Source organism: Mangifera indica, chromosome 5, assembly GCF_011075055.1.
Source record: "Mangifera indica cultivar Alphonso chromosome 5, CATAS_Mindica_2.1, whole genome shotgun sequence".
NCBI classification, from domain to species: Eukaryota; Viridiplantae; Streptophyta; class Magnoliopsida; order Sapindales; family Anacardiaceae; genus Mangifera; species Mangifera indica.
In genome coordinates, this window is record NC_058141.1 from 7,757,470 (window position 1) to 7,777,450 (window position 19,981).

A 19,981-nucleotide genomic window follows, 5' to 3' on the forward strand; every position below is an offset into this window, starting at 1 on the left:
TTTGGAATATAACAGGTGCTTATTTTAAGCCAAATGGCAACACCAGCCATTCAAAGAATCCTTTGGGACAAGTGAATGTTGTTAAAATAATGTTTTGTTCTACTATTCTTATTTGCCAAAATTTTGACTTTAGATCAAAGCATGAAAATATTTTTCCAAACCTAGCTTTATTTAACAAAACTAATTTGTTAAGGATTTTGTCTGCATCATCGATGGTTTTGCTATTTAGTAGCTTATAATGGATTACCATTCTAGCCTTTCCTCTCATTTGTTCAACTCTATTCATTACCATAAGAGCTGGAAAAGAATGAAAGCTATTACTTTCTTGAATTAATCCCTTTGATAATAATTTCAAGATTTACTTTGTAAATTTCTCCTTTATATCAAGGGAGTATCTACGAGATTCCGACTTTACTTGATCATCGAGATCTCCTTGTTTTATTTTAGCAAATACTTTTTTCCTTTCCTATAATTTTAATGGTAAATCATCAAAACATGGGGAAAGTTCCTATTTAAATTCTCTAATTCTTTCAAGAATCCAAGAGTTTTCATGACTATCATTTTTCAAAATTTTATTCCCTCATGTTAGTTTATCCATGCTCTCAAGGCATACCCAAGAGGTTTGAGCCTCGTGCGATCCGGTTTTTATGTTTGAGGATTAAATTTTTGAAAACTCAATTGACATGTCATTTCATTCCTATGGTTTTCAAAGGATTTGATCCACCATTTCTCTTTGGGCTTAATAGAGAATTTGATGTGTTCCTTTTTAGGTTGTAGTTTCTTGGGCCTAAAGCCATTTTTGACTTTAGAGAGATTAGACCTCGCTAAAATAGTAATTGTATATCCTACAAGAATAATATAATCATTATCTTGGATGAATGGCCTCACTTCTATTTGTCCTCATAAAAATGAGTTTCTAAGAATAAAATCTACTTCTAAGTAATCTAGTAATAAGACTTCCCTTAGAACAAATTTTCTTGTTTAACAATATGGTTACATCTTGGACATATTCTATGATCATATTTTGTCCTTCATTTGCAACAATGTTCATAATTGGCTTTTCAAGTTCTTTCCACATCTCTGGTGAAAAACAAAACTTTCGAGTGATATACTTTGTTACTCCTGTGTCTATCGGAACATCTATTGTATATGGCCTATATTATGGAAAACTGAGTTCCGTTGTAATACAAATGTTTATCGTTCCTTGTACTAGTGCATGACAATGAATTTTATAATTCATTATCATTCACGTAGATGGGGTTTCGTCTTCATATATAGAAATTTGTACAGATTTATAACTAATTACTTCCTTTGGGAAGTACTTTGAGAGATACCAGAAACACTTTATGTTTCTTCGTTGGTTATATTATGTTTTCCTTGTATATTTGGCATTTCATCATGGGAATAACGAATGATCTCCTATCGAGAATGATCTCCTAGGAGGAGGTAAAGTTACTTGATCATTTATTTCCTCGATTTTTATTTCTTGAAGGTTTAATTCTAATTTCACCATGTTGGGTTGTGAAGTGAAACGTAAAACCTAATTCCTAGGCTATGTTAATTGCCTTGGATTGACAATAGACGGGGTAATAGAAATTACGAGTTAGATCCTGGTCCATGAACCTCAATGTTGGCTTTAGAATGTAGTGATATCAAATTAACCAAATTTACTAATTGATAAATCATCCAATATTGTATAGTTATTCCTTCACTAGTGTGTAATAGATCCTCTAGTCCAGATGTATGAATTCGTAGGGTCATAATCCTTTTCAAATTTGGATCCTTTAGGCTTACCATATATCCTGGTTTAATAATGCCATAAGAATCACCCAAAGCTAAATTGGCATGAAAACTGCCAACTAGAGCTTTATTGAAAGTTAACCATCTTCTACCTAGTAATGCTACTTAGATTGGTACATTCATACCTCCTCGAAATAGCTTATGTACTCAAACTTGTACAACTCCTAGTTGTACATAATGAAACTTGTTCTTCGGTTTTTTTAACAAGTTCACGCACCTTGAATAGCCATCATTATTCGAAAGAATGATTTCTCCTTCATTTGATTGAGTGCGAGCTATCCTTACAGGTTTCTCATGTATATTTTCTAGCCAATGAGCTTTAAACATCCATTTGGAGGTTCTTCCAAAAACTTGTTGAGGTGTAAGTTTTGAAATTACCTATTCATTTGGATTTGATGAGCTATTCTCATAACTTGTAGATGAACTTACTACTAAATTAGGAGTAACTTCATTATCCAAAGATATGAGTTCCTTATCATTGTGGAATATATCTGATTGCTCATTCAATTTTTCAATTCTATTCATAAAAATCTGATGAGAAGTGATATCCCTATCTATTTTAGACAAGTTTATTTATCCCTTTTCATTTTTGGAGCTTTCTTTCAAAGAATAATCCTTTGAATCAGAGGTGTTAGAGTATTCCAAAATTAGTTCATAGATTGACTCGTCGTTCGAGTTAACCTAGTATCCAAATATAAGTTCATATTCAAAAATCTAAAATTCTAAATTCATATTTAGGAATTTAAGACTCGTTTTCTTTTTGCTTTGATTTGGAAATTTATCCACATAGTGATCTTTGCTACCATATATCCAACAACAATTATAATCTTTAGCATTTTTTCCGAAAGGGCAAGTGGCACAAAATTTCATTGCTCCTCATTCTTTTGTCGTCACCTTTCTAATAAACCTTCCATGATTAAGAAGTTTGGTTTTATTAAAAATGGGTTTCTTTCTCATAGTTTTAAAACGTTTAGGAAATCTCCTTTTCCATAGAAAAGTGCTTCGCTTTTATGAGTTTTTCAATTTTGATGTTTACTAGTTTTAGATGATCTTTCACAGTCGTACCATCCTAAGACTCTATCAAAATTGTAACAACAAGCATTGTTGAATTGAAGCTTTTTGGTATCTTTATCAAGCTTTTAATTAAGATATCTTGTTTGGATGAGTTACTGTGTAGCCTTTATCCTTCCTCCAAAAGAATTAACTATCTAATTCTTTTTTAGAAGTAATTTAAAGGCTTCACTAGAAGCTTTGTCCCATTTATGTGGTAACTTTGCAAAAAAGGTACTTTTCATAACCTTTTGCGTTCCACCAAGTAATTGGTAAAAATGACGTTTGTATTCATAAACTAAGTTTTCAAGTTGACACATGTCACAAAGTCAAAGCTTTGCTATTGCTTTTAGGCCATTACCTTTGTGAGATTCCTACTATATATTCCTAACATTTTATTTAAAACCTTCTTACATTGTTTAATATCAAAATACCCCCATATTTTTTTCACATTTTATTTAACCTCTTATATTTATCTAATATTTTATTTAACACTCTCTTATATTGTCTTGTATCAAAATATCTTTATATTTTCTTAATATTTCGTTTACAACCTTTATACATGGTTTAATATCAAAATGTCTCTATATTTTTTTAATATTTCTTTTAACCCCTATATTTATTTAATACCCTCATATGTTGTCTTATATCAAAATATCTCTATATTTTTCTAACGTTTCATTTAAAACCTTCATATATTGTTTAATATCAAAATGTCTTCATATTTTCTAATATTTCATTTAACTCTTATATTTATCTAACGTTTCTTTTAACACTCTCATATATTGTCTTGTATTGAAATGCTCCTATATTTTTCTAACATTTCATTTAAAACCTTCATCATTGTTTAATATTAATGCCCCCCATATTTTTTAACATTTCTTTTAAACCCCTAATATATTATCAAATATCTAAATGCCCCATTTATATAATATACAAGCATGATTTAACAAATAAAATTAAGTTTTGGGTTAAAATTTGTATACATATTTTTTCTCACGAATTGATTTATTCAATTCGAATTCAAAAATATGAATTTTTTTCCTTTCGAATGAACCCACTGTATTAAATATTGAGTAAAAATGAAAGTGAGAGTTTGAATGATGTGAAAAATGTACAATAGTGAGAGTTTGTATAGAAGTGATGAAGGATAATTTTGGTATTTTAATGTACTAATCAACTCGTATTTATTGTAGGTTCATACTATAAAGGTTGACAATGCTAGCGCAAATGATTCTTGTATGTCTATGTTGAAAAAGGATTTCAGAGTTCAAAGAAGATTGTTATATGATGGCAGACTTTTTCATTTTAGGTGCAAAACACATATTGTCAACCTATTAGTACAAGATGGAATTGAGGAGATAAAGGATGTGATAGAGAATGTTAGAGAGAACGTTAAATACATTAAATACAGTGAGTCTCATCAAAAAGTTTTCAGTGAAATTGTTCGACAATTGGGTATTAAGGAAAGGAAACTCATATTAGATTGTCTCACAAGATGGAATAACACATATAAAATGTTTAATGTGGCTTTGATCTTTAAAGATGTATTCTTAGATACCGTTTGAGAGATAAAAACTATAATTATTGTCCAACTATTGAGTAGTGGAGGATGGTAGCAATAGTTTCTAAGTTCTTATATATTTTTTATGATATATCAAATATTGTATCAGGTTCAGATTACCTCACATCAAATTTATATTTTGTAGAAGTATTTAGGATCATAGAGATACTAAGAAAAAAAGAGTTTAATCCAAATGCTTTTGTTCATCGAATGGTAAGCAATATGAGATTAAAGTTTGATAAGTATTGAGGGGAGGTCAATTTGCTTATGACAGTGGCTAGTGCATTGGATCGGAAGTAAATTATTATCGATATAGTTATTTTTAATACTAAATTGTGTTAACTTTAAGTTGATACATTTTTCATTTCTACAATTTATGCTAGGATCAAGTTTAGGCTAATTGAACTGGCTTTTCCTAGTCTATATGGTGAAAGTCAAGCCAAGGTGGAGATTGAAAGTTTTAGAAAGAGTATGGAAACATTATATAATCAATATAGTCAACTTTTAGCCTTGAAAGATGCAATCAACATTGTTGTGGAAATTGGTGGTTCAGGTTAAGTTAATTAAACTACAACATTATAAAATTTTCTATTAAAATCTAATATTTATGAAACCTAATATTTGTTTTTAATGGAATTTTTGTTAGATACTACATCTATCTCTCAGACTGCTTAGACTAAATCTATGACAAATGAAGGTTGGCAAAGATTAAGGCAACATATCAAGAAAGTTGAATCTAAACCATATTCTAAGTCAAAATTGGATGTTTACCTAGGAAAGGGATGCTTAGAAACAACTAAAGAAACTAAAGCTACCGATTTTAATGTTCTACAGTGGTGGAAGGCTAATCATAGCAAATACAAGGTTCTTTCTCGTATGGCAGCAAAAATTTTAGCCATTCCAATATCTTTTGTTGCATTAGAACAAATATTTAGTGCGAGGTCGAGAGCATTGAACCTTGTAGATCATCCTTATCACCGAAAATAGTAAATATGCTTCTTTGTGGAGGTGACTAGATTAGAGCATTGCATCGAGTGAAAATGCCACACAAGGTTGACAAAATTTGTGTTCATTTGGTTTATATTTCATTTCTATTCTAAAATGGTTTTTCTTAATTATTAAAATTATACTGTTGTTACTTTGTTGTAAGATGATGGGGAGGTTGAGTTTATATTACCAATGTATAACAATGAAGCAAAAGGGTTTAGGGCCCTTAGGAAGTTTTTGATGTAAGTTTGTTGATATCCAATATAGTTTTTTTTGTTTTGTTTTGCCTTTATCCAAACTTTATGTATAATGTACTAAACCAACTTTACATTGTTTCCATTTTGTATATGTCAACAATTATGTTTTTTGGTAGATGTCAACAATTCTGAGTGTTTTGATGCTTGTTATAGGTTTTTTTAACTAAAGATTTGCAAATCTCTTGGTGGCTTGCATTACTTTGGTGGGTGCAATGGGAATAAGTGTTATAGTGGTGATTTTTGTTTTCTATTTGGTAAGAAGATCATGAAAAAAGGGTTAAACTTCAGGGTTTGTTTTATTATTTATCATTTTTATATACTTGTTAATTGTTATAGTTTTTTCTGTTTCAAATTAATAATATCTTTTTGGTTTCTTGATAGGTTTGTATTAAGAAAGCTTAATCTCTTTTGACTGATCACTGATGACAAGAAGGAAATTGTAATAAAAATTGGGTAAAGCTGTAAGTATTTTAAGTTTATATCTACAAAATACATTTCATGTATGAGTTAGACATATAAAAATAGTATTTTAGATCACACAATTGGTGAAGGAATATATTGACAATATAACTTTGGCAATAGGTAATGGACTTCACAATTTCAAATTTTACTTTATTTAATATTGAATCTACTCTATTTGACAATTTAATTTATTTAGGAAACACAACATTGATTACCTATCTCCAATGAAATACTTCGTGCTTAAATCGAGAAATTTAATGTTCTTAATGCCACAATCAGGCCAATTTCACCTCTTATTTTTTTAACTACATTATTCCAATATATTTGTTTACTTATCTTCTTCATTTTTAATTTGTTTATATTGTAGATTTCAAATATGAATGAACAATTTGATTTATGGGCTTTTCTTTTGTATATGACATTGAAATATGATCAAATGTTGTATGGTCTAGTTTATGAGGAAGTTGTATGCTTAGACATTGAGAAAAAAACATGAATTTCTTGCTTCTTAAATATTATAAGCTTAAACAGGAGCTAAAGTTTATAAAAAATTATGCTAAGTCAGTTTCCAAGATATCTTTAGTTGTAAAGGAAAATGCTTGTAAATATTGTAGCTATATGAATTGAAAATTTTAGGTTGATTGATGATCTATGCCTATGCAATTATTTAACTATGTTGAATGAGTTCTTCAGTTTGCTAATATTGCAATCTTGATGACATTTAACGTATATGCTAAGTCATTTAATATAGCCATAATTTTTAAGTGATGTAATGTCTAATTCATTCACATTGATATGATTTATAGAATTTGTTTTCAAGCTAAACCCTTACTTAATTTCCGAGTTCCTATGGTTGCTTGTATAACAAATCATTGCAAGTGCAAGAGAGCTCTACCTTGAGATCTATTTGAAGGATTTGCAATTTGATTGCATTTGTTTGTTGGCTCTTTTTGGTGTTGCCAATTTACAATTTGATTGCACTTGTCATTAAGCAAGTTATTGCATCCATGGAAAATATGGATGTCAAGCTTGCAACAAAGGAAAGGAGAAAGAAGAAAATTCAGATGCTACAAAATAATGACAAAAGGAGGAATATGAGATGAATGGGACATATGCGTACTACTTTTGCAATAAAGTTAATATTAGTAAGATTTCCAAGTGAGTTTTCAGGAAATTACAATAATTTATTTATATAATGGCATAGGTTTTACCTAATTTTAGATATTGTAAATTTGAGTTGAAAAATTCAAGCAATGGATTTGAGCTACGAACTTGAATTATAAACTCGAGCTACGAATTTTAGTTACAAACTTGAGTTACAAACTCGAACTATAAATTTAAACTATAAACTCAAACCGAGCCACGAATTTTGAATTTATAGTTCAAGCAGAATTTAGACTTCCCTTTGGACTGGCTCGACAAACTTGAGTCATCGCTAAAATCTTTTGAACTGAACTCAAGCCATTACATATTTAGGTTCGGTTCGATTCGAATTCACCCCTAGTTTGGGTTAGTTTTGTGTCTATCGTATACAATCTAATATTGTTTCAAATTATGTTAGATTAACCCAAACTAAAATTCATGTAAAAAAAACTCAACTTTAATTCAATTTTTTTTGTATTATGTCATATTAAGATAACAAATCGTGTTGAAAATTTCAATTCTACTATGCAAAAAAATTCTTTAAGGCTAAAATTAACATTTGATTTTAGGGGACTAATGTAAAATAAACTTTTCAAAAGTTCAATGGAAAACAGTCATTTGGGCTTGAATTGAAAAATTGTCTATCCTTCCTAATTGATGTATTTTAATTTTAATCTTTTAATAGTTTTAATTTTATTTTTCACAAGATTTTTACTAAATATATAAATTAAAAGGCCAAACGACTTATTCCCACCTAAAGTATCCTACTTTCCTAAGTTTTCATCCTTTAATTATGAAATTCTCAAACACCAACCCATAGGAAGTTAAGTCTCTTAGTTTCAAAGGTAAAATCATTATTTTTAATCTTTGACACCAAATCTCTCACCTCCCTCCCCTAAAACCCTAAAAACTAAAAATAAATTAAAATTTAATATTAAAATAAATTAAAATTTTATTAAAAATAAATTTAATCTCCTTCACCCCCCTCCCCCCCCCCCCCCCCCCCCCCCAAACCCTAAAAACTAAAAATTTATCTTTTAGGTTAGGTTTTAAAAAATGTCATTTTCTCTTTAGGATTTAATTTTCAATCTCTAACACCAAATCCGACGTCATCGCCAATGATGAAGATTCTTTAATGCATCACCATGCTCCGACATTCTCTCTCTCCTCCTTTAAAGTACTAGCTGATGAAGATTTTGTATAGGAAGACAATTGTTTTTCTAAATGAAGACGAGATCTTTGTCTTTGTCTCCTTGATTTTATTCGATGTCGATCGAGTATCCAGTTGAGAGAAGAGAGATCACTGAAGGGAGAGAAATCTTTGAGCGGGAGAGCTCATGGATAATGGTGCTAGAGTTTGAAAACTAAATCTTAAATAAGAGAAATGTTATTTTTTAAAATTTGGCTTATGAGAAAAATAGTTAGTTTTTAGAGTTTGGAAGAAGAAATAAAATTTTAAAAAATTAATGTTTTGTTAATTTTAACTTTTATAAATAGATAAATGAAATTTATAAAATTAAATGATAAGAATTTAAGATAAGTGGATACTTTTTAGCGAGAAATAGTCCTTCAGCAAAATTAAAAAGAAAATTTGAGACTTTTTCTGTGCGCGCCACAAGTTCGAAATAAATCCCGCCAACTCAATCACTTATCTCTTTAATTCCAAAACAACTGAACTCTCAGCCGACAAACTAGAACAAATCAATTACACAAAATGGATCTCTTCCATATCGCCCAAAGGCTAGGCCTCTCTGAATCCAAGCAATTGATTCGAAAAGCCGCTGAGTTTCGCCGGCTTTGCGATGCGCAGTTCGATTCCTCGGTTATCGGAGTCGTAAGCACTATAAAAGTCTAAATAATTCATCAAAATTTTAATCGGAAGTTGAAATTTTGTTTAAACGAGTTCTTTTATCCTTTTCAGGGAGAGATCTGTAAGGCTATTATGTGTCTGGAAATTGCCGCCACGAGGTATAAACATTAATTGATCCAGACGCCCTATAATATGCTGTTTTATTGTGAAATTAATTAAGGCTGAATGAATGCAGGTTCGACACAATATTTGATCGACAGACAGCTATTAAGATGAGTGGAATGTCGGAGAAGGCTTATACCAGATCCTTTAATCTGCTACAAAACAGCATTGGTTTCAGGTGGGTAACTTGCTTTACTTTTTTATTTTAATTTGATGTGGATTGTTTTATTGATAAGAATATGTTGTGTTTTGGTGTAGGAATAAGTTGGATATAAGAGAACTGGGGATTCAGTTTGGATGTGTTCGGCTCATTCCATTTGTCCAGAAGGGCTTGTCGCTGTAAGCTCCTTATTTTTATTAGCTTTTGCTGTGAACTTGATACATTATGTACATTCTGTTTGCCACAGATTTATTGTGCTTATAGACGATATTTGCTACTTGTTTGTAAAAATGCCCCTTAGAAGGGAATAGCTAAAGTCAGGATTTGGCTAGGCCTATCTTTAGTAAATGCAGTGCTGTTGTTGAATTTATTGATTGGGGATTGAATGAATGGTGTTGATGTCAGGTACAAGGAACGGTTTCTTTCTTCATTGCCAGCTTCCAGGCGGGAATCTGCAGACTTCACACGCCCTGTTTTTACTGCTGTTGCATTCTATTTATGTGCGAGAAAACAGAAGGTAACCAAGACTAAAATACTGTGAAGGATGGTTTGAGAAATTGTTTTTTGTTTTCTTGTATGTTTTAACTTGTTTAGTGATTGAATGTCCAATGTAACAGCTGAAGGTAGACAAGCTTAAGTTGATTGAGGTTTGTGGAACATCTGAAGCTGAATTTAATAGTGTAAGGAAATTCTCCATAATGGAACATTTTTCTTTGTAGTGGGTCATGTTGCTATCATTTGTAATTATATGGAACTGTTGATATAGGTTGCTACCACAATGAAGGACCTATGTCATGATGTTTTAGGAGTCACAAAGGAAAAGAAAGATCCTACAGAAATAAAAGGGAATCGAGGTAATATTTCTATTGTCTTTGCATTGGAATCTTTTTTTATGTACCATCCATGTGGGTTTATAATTTTTCTAATGTATGCACTAGTTTTTTTAATGTAACTTGAATTCAGTTAATTCTAATCACTATTTTTGACATTGTTTTTTTTCTTTTTCTAAATTTAGTTTTGGCATTTGTTTCTTATCTAATTTTGCCTTATTAATGCAGAATTGCTAGATGCCTTACCTGGAAAAAGGAAGATTGAAGATGGAGGATATCTATCTGATGATGGCACTGAGGTAGCTGTGTCTCTTGCTGTTTTTTATTCTTTTTTCATCTTGGATAAAAGAATTGTTTAGATAAAGTATTTTGTGGGGATAAATGCCATCTGAGTTCCCTCAGACATTTGACATTTGTTCCTCTTTTGATGTTAATTTAGCAAAGCAAAATATGAGTCATTTCAGAAGATTGAAAGTCTCATACCTTCTGAATCATGTAAATGATCATTAATAAACATTTGAAGTTATTTACTGGGTTTCTTTTGATTAGCCTGTTTGGCTGACCTGGAGCATAATATGTGTTGCAATGCATATACACTCGGTATGATATTGCAGAACTGTAATCATGGTACAAAAGTTGCACCAAATGACATAGCTTTGAAATCAAAAGTTGTACAATCATCTTTTTTAAATGGATTAAACTGTTTGTTAACGAGTTCAAGCCAGATGAATTATGACCAGTGCCTCGCAATAGGATATGGTTGTGTACAGATTATCAACTACTTTCTCCTAGCTACAGGCAGATATTAATATCTTATCAACCACTATTTTAACAAGGCAGTAGCAAGACGCAGCTCCTATCCTTCATTACCTATTTTTTCCTCTTCCAGTTTGTGATTGATTTTCCAAAAATGTTATTGACGCCATTCTTCTGCAGGTTTCAAGTTACAAACGGCAAAAGAGAAAGGACAAAGTTGCTTTTGAGGAGTGGAAATCCTCGGTTTTGTCTTCAAACAAAAAGCAGGCAAAAGGTTGGTCGGCATTTTCTTTTAGTTTTTCATTTCTATAATTTCACAATGGTGTTATGTTACATAATTTGAGAGAAAACGGTACTAATATACTGAATTGCAATTTTTAGCACCTTGCAAACGAACAACGCAAATCAGCCTCAACTTTCAGAAGAAAGTTGCTGAGACTGAGGAATTAGAGGCAATGTAAGAAACTGGCATCCTTTTGATGAATCTTTTGGGTTGTCCATGCTGGAAGCTCGAATGGGAAGAAAGGAAAAAGAATATGAAGTGCAATTATTCCTTATCAAAAATGACTGTAAAGTTGCAGTTTAGCTTACATATTTATACTATGGTCTCCTTTCATCCTTTTCTTCAAAAATAGGCTCTTAGCTCTTCACAAATATTTATGTTAACATTTATTTTTTTATTCAGGGAATAAAATAATGTTAAAATTGTTATATCAAAATTATTTAAATCTCATAAATTTATGTAAAATTAAGAGTTATAACATAGTGTTAATAATTTCAAAATTAAAAATTATTATTCTGTTTAAAATAAAATTATGCATACAAACAAATTGTATAAACTTTTGTGTTGACTGGTGGGTTGCTACAGTATACACCGAGCCATTTTGCTGTGTTTGGGTCGGTCAGGTGAGTTATTTTCCATGCTATTCTTATTTTAAAATAATTCAATTATATATTATTATTTTAAATTGTATATAATTTGTTTCTTTATATAGTATTAATTTTTTTTATTGAAAAACTGAGTCTCATTTGTAATTAAAATTTCAAATTATTTTATTGATTATTTTATATTAAAGTTATTGAACAAATTATTTTGTTTTCAAAATAAAACAAATAATTATGTTTGATATCTTTAATAAAAAAAATATAAAATTATAATATTTTTAATATATTAATTTAAAAATTCAATTCATTTAAAAAAAAAGCAATTTTAAGTCTGGCATGAAAAAAATAAAGTTGAATCTTTTTGAAGGGAAAAAAGGTTTGATACTCTCTCATGTAGTGTTATCTCCTTTAATATTAATTTGTTATCTCTTTTAATAGGCCAAATGCCTATTTTCAATTAAATTTTGATGCGTTTTTAAAGTTATATTTATAAGGTTTAAAAAATTTAAAATCTTATTTATAGGTTAATTGCAATTAAAATTTTTTTGTTTGAGATAAGGGTAAAATTATCATTTTATTAATAATATTAAAAAAATATAAAGTTCATTACATTTTCTCTTTTAAGTTTTAAAAACTAACAATTTTATTTTTATCTAAAGTATTCTAATTTTGAAAAGTCACATTTCTTCTCAAACTTTAGGGTTTTTTTATTCTTTTCTTTGACCACCATCTCTAACACCAACGATCTTTTATTTTCACCTTAAATTGGTGGCTAGTTCACGGGTAACAAAGAGATCCAATGACAAAGAGAAGAGATCCAGATATTCTCTTCGACGATGAGACAAAGAGATACAAAGAGATCATTGGATCTTTTTGTCTTTGACAAAAATATTTGCTCTAGATCACTTTTCATGTGCTGGCCATCGGTTTAGGTTAGAGAAGAGAGGTTATTAATACTAGAGATGGTGATTAGAGGGGTGAAGGAAAAATTTGGAAGGAAAAATGTGATTTTTTAAAATTCGAAAACTTTAGATAGAAGTAAAGTTGTTAGTTTTTAAAACTTAAGAGGGAAAATATAATACATTTATATTTGTTTAATATTATTAGTAAAATAATAATTTTACCCTTACCTTTAATAAAAAAATTTAACTATAATTGGTCTAAGAGTGAGATTTCGAGTTTTTCAAATTTCATGGGAATAACTTTGAAAACACATTAAAACTTAGATGAGAAATGGTTCTTTAGCCCTTTTAATATTCAACTCTTTGTTTCCATTCAATATAACATCCCTCCTGAAAAGTACTATCCACTGGGGAAAAAATGTTATAAATTAATATCCGGAGCGTTTATTATTTATTTATTTATTATTATTATTATTATTTTTAAAAACTATTTTGAACTCAACTCATTACTAAAAGTATTTAGAATTATTCTAAGAAAACTGAAAATCTAAAAGTGAACAAAAGATGTATATATCTCATATGAAAGCGTCTGAAAACATGGAGTAATCATATACAACTATACAATCATCTCAAAAAGGTCAAAAGTCAAAAATATCAACCAGAGATAATCTGCTCCAATCGGATCTATCTTCGTTGACCTAACCTTACCTCATAGCTACCTCAATCACCTGCACCTACAATCATGAGAGAAAAGGAAGTGAGAGATAAGAATACTCAATAAGGGGAAATAATTAAGTAAAATATCTCTTTTTCTGTTATAACTCATTATCGGGACTCAACCTCATATCATAACCTCCATAAGAAATCGAGGGGATAATCAAGTTCATTCTTTACTATTTGGGTCATACTTTATCCTATCTAATGTCTATTTGATACTTTCTAGAAGCTAACTATAGGGATTTGACACTTTTCTAAGCTCGAGTTCTCTTTCTTTCTTTTACTACACCATTTTTGAATCTGAATTGAACTCTACTACGAGCATGCTCTACTGCGAGTGAACCCTACTAGGGGTCTATGTCCTACTACGGACGTTCTCTACTACAGGCGGTGTAGTGTAAAGTGCCCCTTCATAGTTCATAGCATGCATGTGTGTCTTATATCTTACTAATCTTGCTTCCATCGAAATTTATTCATAACTTACCAGACCATACTCTTGGGATGACCCTTGAATCTTAAGCCTCAAATTCATTTTCTTGCTTTTCTTTCTTTTCTTCTTCTTTTCTTTTTCTCCCATTTTCTTTCTTTCTTTCTTTCTTTCCAAAAACTGTGAAATATTGTTCACGGAACTGTTTATTTGGCAGGGCAGCCTTATTTTTCATATAATTTAATAGTCCAAATGGTTTTTAATTCATACAAGCTATATATCGTTGAAAAGAGGATTCAAAGAGCTTTCTAACAAGTTATAATAGCACTCATAATTCATTAGATAAGACAGCCAAAATGTGACATGAAATCAGTGGCAAAAAACTATCTTCACTGTTTATTTGGTAAAGCAGTCCTTTTGGTTCATGCAATATTTAACAGTCCAAATGATCTCTAATTCATATAATCTATATATCATTGGAAAGATGATTCAAATATCTTTCCAACAAGATATAATAGCACTCATGATTCATCAGATAAGGCAACCAAAATGTAGGATGAAGTCAATGGCAAAAAACTGTCTTCACTGTTTATTTGGTAAGATATTTTTTTTGTTCATGCCATTTAACAGTCCAAACGGTCTCTAATTTATACAAGCTATATATCACTGAAAAGAGAATTCAAAGAGCTTTTCAACAAGCTATAATATCACTCATAATTCATTAGATAAGACACCCAAAACGTGGGACGAAATCAGTGGTAAAACTGTAAATATTACCAACTCTCTGCCATGAATAAAATCACACACATAGATACTCTAAATGGCAAAACAACATTTCTCAACTTCAAAATTATCATTTTTAACATAGATCCAAGGGACCAAAAGCATAAAACAGAAACATATCAAGGATAATACTCCTTACCTTGTTTCAAGTTAAATCTTTACAAGTTGGCTCTCTCTTCTTTGTTTTGCTTCCTTTATCACCAAAACACACTAACATACTCACATAACATGCATATAAACATAGGTAAAAGGAAAAGGAAAAAGATCTTTTGGTTACCAAGGCTTCCAATGTGCTTCTTTATTTCTTTTTGTAATATTTGTTTAAAAACTATAAGGGCAGTAGCGTAATTAGAGCTTAAGGATGCATGGGTCTTTTCATTTATAAGTGAGGGCAGTTTGGTAAACTTACTGGGTGTTCACTTTGTTGACCTAAGTATATAAACATTATATTTGGCCGACTAAAGCAGAGTGAATATTGAGAGAAAGTGAGGCGTGAGTTGCTGTGTTTTCTTTCTCTGGTTTATGCGTCTTGTGGCTTCTTGTGGTTGTTGTGTGGCTGAGTTTGCTCTCTGAGTTCGATGTGCGGTGTCTCTACGGTGAAGTCAGGTGCTTTTTGACTTTGTATTGCCGTGTATTTGCTTGTATATTGCTTTGATGTACAGTGAGAGATCCGTGTGTTTGTATATTGTAAATCGAACTTGATATTAGTGGATTTGACTAGAGGAACACCTCTGCCTTGGATGTAGGATTTCGTTTACGAGATCCAAACCAAGTAAATCGTGTTATTCTATTTTTTCCTGTTTTCCGAATTTATATTGTTCGGATCGGATTATCTTTGGGTTCGAAAATATAAATCTATAACAAGTGGTATTAGAGCCATAAAAGATCTTTCCGATCTGTGATCTTGTGACCTATTTTCGTTTCTTTTCGTTTATATTCGGCTGCTTGTGTATATCTTGAGGTGTGTTTGGTTTTCATGCTTTGCAATATATTTTGGTGAAATATATGTGCTGTGTCTCTTGATATATGTGAATATTTTCGAAAAGATTGTGTTCTTGTTGTGAGTACTTTGCTTTCTTGGTACTGCTGTATTTTCTTTTGGTACTTGTAGAATTAAAGAAACTAAAAGAAAAAGAACATAATGGGGTCAACAAGGTTGGAAATAGAACAGTTTAATGGAAAAAATGATTTTAATATTTGGAGGAAAAAGATGAGGGCTGTTTTGGTGCATCAAAGGTGTGCAAAGGCTTTGGAAGGTATAGATTCTTTACCTTCTGATATGACAGAATCTCAGAAGGCTGAGGTACTTGAAACTGCTTATAGCTTGCTTATTTTACATCTATCTGATAATGTTTTAAGACAAGTTGATGATATTAGTACTGCTGCAAAATTATGGTTGAAGCTTGAATCTCTTTATATGACTAAATCTTTGACTAATAAAATATATTTGAAAGAGCAACTGTTTGGTTTTAAAATGGATCCAGGAAAGTCTTTAGAAGAAAATTTAGATGAGTTCAATAAAATTACTATTAATTTGGCTAATATAGAAGAGAAAATTTTTGATGAAAATCAAACCATTATTATTTTGAACTCACTGCCTGAAACTTTTAAAGATGTAAAAGCTGCTATCAAATATGGTAGAGAGTCTCTTTCTTTAGAAGATGTTTTAGGGGCTCTTAAGTCAAAAGATTTAGAAATGAAGATAGAAAAGAAAACCATAGGTGAAGGCTTGCAAGTAAGAGGCAGAACTGAAAAGAAATTTCAACAAAAAGATAAAAGATTTAATAGATCTAAATCTAGGCCAAAAAGAGTTTGTTGGAATTGTCATAAAAAAGGCCACATGAAAAGAAACTGCCCTAAAAGAAAGAAATTGAATTTTCCTTCAAATAATGAGAAACATGAGTCTGTAAATCTGCTTGATGGCTATGACAGTGCTGAAGTTTTTGTTTTAACTGAGGGGTTGTCTAGGGAAGAATGGGTTTTAGATTCAGGATGCACCTATCACATGACACCTAGAAAAGACTAGTTTTTAGATCTAAAACAGATAAATAGAGGAAAAGTCTTAATGGGTAATGATGATGCATGTGAGGTAACTGGTATAGGTGCTATTAAACTGAAACTTGCTGATGGTTCTATTAAAATTCTCAATGATGTTAGATTAGTTCCTAAATTGAGAAGAAACCTAATATCCTTAGGTTTATTAGATTCCAATGGTTATTCTTATAAATCTGAAAAAGGTGTGCTTAAAATAATGAAAGGAGCTTTAGTAGTAATGAGAGCAAAATTGATAAATGGGTTATACATTTTAGAGGGAACAACTGTTAGTGACTCAATGTCTTCTAAACCTAATAAGATGGATGAAACTGTTTTGTGGCATAAAAGGCTAGAACACATTAGTTTCTTGGGTTTGCAAGAACTTGGTAAACAAAACTTGATTAATTCTAATAGAATTTCCGTATTAGAGTTTTGTGAGAATTGTGTTTTAGAGAAGTCACAAAGGTTGAGGTTTGCAGCTGCTACTCATAGATCAAAGAACATTCTTGATTATGTGCATTCAAATCTGTGGGGTTCTCCTCAGGTACCTAGTTCTCTATCTAATACTCATTATTTTCTAACCTTTGTGGATGATTTTTCAAGAAGAGTATGGGTTTATTTTTTAAAAACTAAAGATCAAGCTTTTGAGTTTTTTAAAGAATGGAAAACTCTTGTAGAAAATCAAACAAATAAGAAACTAAAAGTTTTAAGAACAGATAATGGTCTTGAATTTTGTAACAAACAGTTTACTGATTTTTGTAAACAATTTGGAATCTTGAGACATAGAACCTGTGCAGACACTCCTCAGTAGAATGGTCTTGCTGAGAGAATGAATAAGACTATTCTGAACAAAGTAAGATGCATGTTAGTTGACTCAGGATTGAGTAAGAAATTATGGGCTGAAGCAGTTGCTACTGCTTGTTATTTGATTAATAGATCACCCTCTTCTGCTATTAATTTTAAGACTCCTATTGAATTGTGGTCTGGTAAACCACCAAATTTAAATCACTTGAGACCTTTTGGATGCCTTGCCTATATCCATGTGAAATAGGGTAAACTGAACCCTAGAGCCTTAAAGGCTGCCTTCTTAGGATACCCTACAGGGACTAAGGGTTATAAAGTTTGGTTAATTGATGAATTAAAATGTGTGGTTAGCAGGGATGTTGTGTTTAATGAATTTGCTTTTTATAAAGATCTGTTTATCTCTAACCAATTTCAGTCTAAACAGGTTCATATTGAGGTGGAGAATTCTGACTTGAGAAATTCAGCTAGTGTTGAGTCAAGTGATGGACCTGGTTTAGGCTCAGATCCAATTCATGCTTCAAAGTATGAAAATAGGGGTTTGAACCAGCAACCATCACAGAGTCAGAGTCAAAGTAGTTTAGACAGTGATTTTTCTGATTATCAATTGGCTAGAGATAGGACTAGAAGAGCTATTAAACTGCCATCTAAATATGCTCATACAGATCTTATATCATATGCATTTAATATAGGTGATTGCATTTAATTGAATGATCCTTTAAATTTCAAACAAGCCTATATGAGTAAACACAAAAAGGAATGGTTAAATGCCATGCAAACTGAAATTGATTCTCTGCATAAAAATAACACATGAATTCTTGTTAAAAGACCTGAAAATAAAAGGATTATAGGTTGTAAATGGGTTTTTTAAAAGAAAACCTGCTGCTCCAGGCTTTGAAAATGGAAGGTTTAAGGCTAGAGTTGTTACAAAGGGTTTTTCCCAAGTAGAAGGAATTGACTATCATGAAATTTTTTCACCTGTTGTTAAACATATATCAATAAGGCTTATTTTATCTGCTGTGGTGTTATTTGATTTAGAACTTGAACAGCTAGATGTTACTACGACCTTCCTTCATGGTAATCTAGAAGAGCAGATTTATATGGAGTAACCAGAGGGTTTTGAGAAACCTGGATCTGAAGATATGGTTTGCTTACTAAAAAGGTCATTATATGGCCTAAAACAGTCACCAAGACAATGGTATAAAAGGTTTGATGACTATATGCTCTCAATTGGCTTTTCTAGAAATAACTTTGATAATTGTGTTTATTTTTTTAAAATTGAAACAGGCAGCTATGTTTACTTGTTAATATATGTGGATGATATGCTTATTGTTTCAAAGAAAATAAGTGATTTAACTAGGTTGAAAAAATTGTTAAAAGATGAATTTGAAATGAAAGATTTAGGACATGCAAAAAGAATCTTAGGAATGGATATTTATAGAGATAGAATTAAAGGTATTTTAACTCTGTCTTAATCTGAATATGTTAAAAAGGTTCTTGAATTGTATGGTATGCATGATGCTAAATCTGTGAATACTCCTATAGGTGCTCATTTCAAATTGATGTCTGTTTTGCATGATTTACCTACTGATGAATCTGAATATATGAAAAAGATTCATTATGCAAATGTGGTAGGTAGCTTAATGTATGCTATGATAGGATCCAGGCCTGATATTGCTTATGCAATTAGTTTGGTGAGTAGGTTTATGGGAAAACCTTGTAAAGCACATTGGAATGCTGTGAAATGGGTATTAAGATACTTGAAAGGGTCATGTGATTTTGGTCTTGTATATACTGCATCTGATACTAACAGTTTATATGTTAAAGGATACTGTGATTCAGATTATGCTGTAGATTTAGACAAGAGGAGGTCTCTAAATGGCCATATTTTCACATTTGGTGATAATGTGATAAGCTGGAAGAGTTGTCTTCAACATATTGTTGCTTTGTCTACAACAGAAGCTGAATATGTTGCATTGACAGAGGCTACAAAAGAAGCTTTGTGGCTGAAAGGTATAACAGAAGAGTTGGGACTGCATTGTGGTATTCCTGTGATCTATTGTGACTCATAAAGTGCAATACATCTGTTTAAAAATAGTGCTTTTCATGAGAGAACAAAACATATAGATGTTAGGTTGTATTTTATAAGAGAAATTTTGTCTAGAGGTCAGGTAATTCTTGAGAAAATTGCTTCAGAGGTGAATCCTGCTGATATTTTGACAAAGGTGGTTCCAATAAATAAGTTTAAGAATGCCTTAGACTTATTGCAAATTGGAAAGTTGTGAGTCTGTCTTGCAGAGGTGTTTTTTGGCTAGTTAAATTCATGTTTGAGTCTTGTAGTTTTCAAACAAGGTGGAGTTTGTAATATTTGTTTAAAAACTATAAGGGCAGTAGCGTAATTAGAGCTTAAGGATGCATGGGTCTTTTCATTTATAAGTGAGGGCAGTTTGG

The 19,981-nt window shown here is 31.0% G+C and overlaps 1 protein-coding gene across 1 annotated transcript; it reads left to right on the forward strand.

The window, feature by feature from the left end:
- Positions 1-8,888: 8,888 nt before the first annotated feature.
- Positions 8,889-11,700, forward strand: LOC123217421 (origin of replication complex subunit 6-like). The gene is made up of 10 exons (XM_044638452.1): positions 8,889-9,097; positions 9,185-9,231; positions 9,309-9,413; positions 9,494-9,574; positions 9,801-9,912; positions 10,013-10,075; positions 10,162-10,249; positions 10,454-10,524; positions 11,162-11,255; positions 11,363-11,700. The coding sequence occupies exons 1-10, from the start codon at positions 8,978-8,980 to the stop codon at positions 11,440-11,442; spliced, it is 861 nt and encodes a 286-aa protein (XP_044494387.1). The 5' UTR covers positions 8,889-8,977; the 3' UTR covers positions 11,443-11,700.
- Positions 11,701-19,981: the final 8,281 nt, after the last annotated feature.

Excerpts from the sequence above, each read along its gene's own strand:
- LOC123217421 (XM_044638452.1), top strand. The coding sequence starts at position 8,978 with ATGGATCTCTTCCATATCGCCCAAAGGCTAGGCCTCTCTGAATCCAAG. Across the intron at positions 10,250-10,453 it reads AGAAATAAAAGGGAATCGAG|AATTGCTAGATGCCTTACCT; the intron begins GTAATATTTCTA and ends TTATTAATGCAG. Across the intron at positions 11,256-11,362 it reads AAACAAAAAGCAGGCAAAAG|CACCTTGCAAACGAACAACG; the intron begins GTTGGTCGGCAT and ends TGCAATTTTTAG.